Here is a 2,500-nt window from a genome sequence, read left to right as displayed (position 1 = left end):
CCTACTGCCTCTGATCTGGAGGACTCACTAAACAGAGAACATCCCTGGTCATCCCTACTGCCTCTGATCTGGTGGACTCCCTAAACAGAGAACATTCCTGGTCATCTCTACTGCCTCTGATCTGGTGGACTCACTAAACAGAGAACATCCCTGGTCATCCCTAATGCCTCTGATCTGGAGGACTCACTAAACAGAGAACATCCCTGGTCATCCCTACTGCCTCTGATCTGGAGGACTCACTAAACAGAGAACATCCCTGGTCATCCCTACTGCCTCTGATCTGGAGGACTCACTACACAGAGAACACAATGTCTACACTGTATTTCTGATCAATTTGATGTTATTTTAATGGACAAAAAAAAAGGGGGTTTCTTTAAAAAAAACAATGACATTTCTAAGTAACTTTTGAAAGGTATCAAACACACAGGAGAGACAGAGACTATCCTGCTACATCACCTACCTGTTCTCCCTCCAGTCCCACGATCCTGGGGATGGACACATCTAGGAGAGACAGAGACTATATACATCACCTACCTGTTCTCCTTCCAGACCCATGATCCTGGGGATGGACGGACCACAGATGTCCACATCTAGGAGAGCAACCTGGAACACACACACACACACACACACACACACACACACACACACACACACACACACACACACACACACACACACACACACACACACACACACACACGGACGTTAGGGTGTGGAACGTGTCCTCTAGTCAACACACAGCAGAGTTAGTGTGTATCACTTAGTCAGTGTGCTAAAACGTTTTCCAGCCGTCATACCCTCATCTGGCCACAGAGAGGCAGCACTGAGTCGAGCTACAGCAGTGGGGCGGCAGGTAGCCTAGTGGTTAGAGGCAGCTAGACTAGTCATACCCTCATCTGGCCACAGAGAGGCAGCACTGAGTCGAGCTACAGCAGTGGGGCGGCAGGTAGCCTAGTGGTTAGAGGCAGCTAGACTAGTCATACCCTCATCTGGCCACAGAGAGGCAGCACTGAGTCGAGCTACAGCAGTGGGGCGGCAGGTAGCCTAGTGGTTAGAGGCAGCTAGACTAGTCATACCCTCATCTGGCCACAGAGAGGCAGCACTGAGTCGAGCTACAGCAGTGGGGCGGCAGGTAGCCTAGTGGTTAGAGGCAGCTAGACTAGTCATACCCTCATCTGGCCACAGAGAGGCAGCACTGAGTCGAGCTACAGCAGTGGGGCGGCAGGTAGCCTAGTGGTTAGAGGCAGGTAGCCTCGTGGTTATAGACAGGTAGACTAGTGGTTAGAGGCAGGTAGCCTAGTGGTTAGAGACAGGTAGCCTCGTGGTTATAGACAGGTAGACTAGTGGTTAGAGGCAGGTAGCCTCGTGGTTATAGACAGGTAGACTAGTGGTTAGAGACAGGTAGCCTAGTGGTTAGAGGCAGGTAGCCTCGTGGTTATAGACAGGTAGACTCGTGGTTAGAGGCAGGTAGCCTAGTGGTTAGAGGCAGGTAGCCTAGTGGTTAGAGGCAGGTAGCCTAGTGGTTAGAGGCAGGTAGCCTAGTGGTTAGAGGCAGGTAGCCTCGTGGTTATAGACAGGTAGACTAGTGGTTAGAGGCAGGTAGCCTAGTGGTTAGAGACAGGTAGCCTCGTGGTTATAGACAGGTAGACTAGTGGTTAGAGGCAGGTAGCCTAGTGGTTAGAGCGTTGGACTAGTAACTGAAAGGTTGCGAGATCGAATCCCCGAGCTGACAAAGTGAAAATCCATTATCCTACATTATCCTAAAAGTTACATTTTTTTTTAAAAAGCGAGCTTCCAGCCTGAGGCACTGTACCATTTGTGACCACCAGGGGGAGACAAAAACACTGAGATCAGGTTCATACCAAAAGTGTAGACCTCTGACGATGCTCTCCCTCTGAGGAAGTAACAAAACTAGATAGAAGCTAAGGGGCATCAGTCATCTCCCCCCCCCCCTCAGCCTTCACCAGGTAGAGGCAGTGAGAGTGTCCCCCCCCCCCTCAGCCTTCACCAGGTAGAGACAGTGAGAGTGTCCCCCCCCCTCAGCCTTCACCAGGTATAGACAGTGAGAGTGTCCCCCTGCTACACACCCTCAGCCTTCACCAGGTAGAGGCAGTGAGAGTGTCCCCCCCCCCCCCCCTCAGCCTTCACCAGGTAGAGACAGTGAGAGTGTCCCCCCCCCCTCAGCCTTCACCAGGTAGAGACAGTGAGAGTGTCCCCCCCCCCCCCCTCAGCCTTCACCAGGTAGAGGACAGTGAGAGTGTCCCCCCCCTCAGCCTTCACCAGGTAGAGACAGTGAGAGTGTCCCCCCCCCCCCTCAGTCTTCACCAGGTATAGACAGTGAGAGTGTCCCCCCCTGCTACACACCCTCAGTCTTCACCAGGTAGAGACAGTGAGAGTGTCCCCCCCCCCCTCAGTCTTCACCAGGTAGAGACAGTGAGAGTGTCCCCCCCCCTCAGCCTTCACCAGGTATAGACAGTGAGAGTGTCCCCCTGCTACACAC

General features: G+C 52.8%; 1 protein-coding gene across 1 annotated transcript in view; it reads right to left on the bottom strand.

The window, feature by feature from the left end:
* The window catches only part of nubp1 (nucleotide binding protein 1 (MinD homolog, E. coli)), a gene marked incomplete in the record, with an annotated part of 43,744 nt that overhangs the window by 33,045 nt on the left and 8,199 nt on the right, over positions 1-2,500 (bottom strand). Inside the window, 1 exon segment of the mRNA XM_055914339.1 lies at positions 535-603. Coding sequence (XP_055770314.1) covers positions 535-603 — 69 coding nt within the window.

This window comes from Salvelinus fontinalis, unplaced genomic scaffold (assembly GCF_029448725.1).
Source record: "Salvelinus fontinalis isolate EN_2023a unplaced genomic scaffold, ASM2944872v1 scaffold_0530, whole genome shotgun sequence".
Taxonomy (NCBI): Eukaryota; Metazoa; Chordata; class Actinopteri; order Salmoniformes; family Salmonidae; genus Salvelinus; species Salvelinus fontinalis.
The sequence above is the reverse complement of the archived record's forward strand: the minus strand, read 5'-3'. Positions and strand labels throughout refer to the sequence as shown.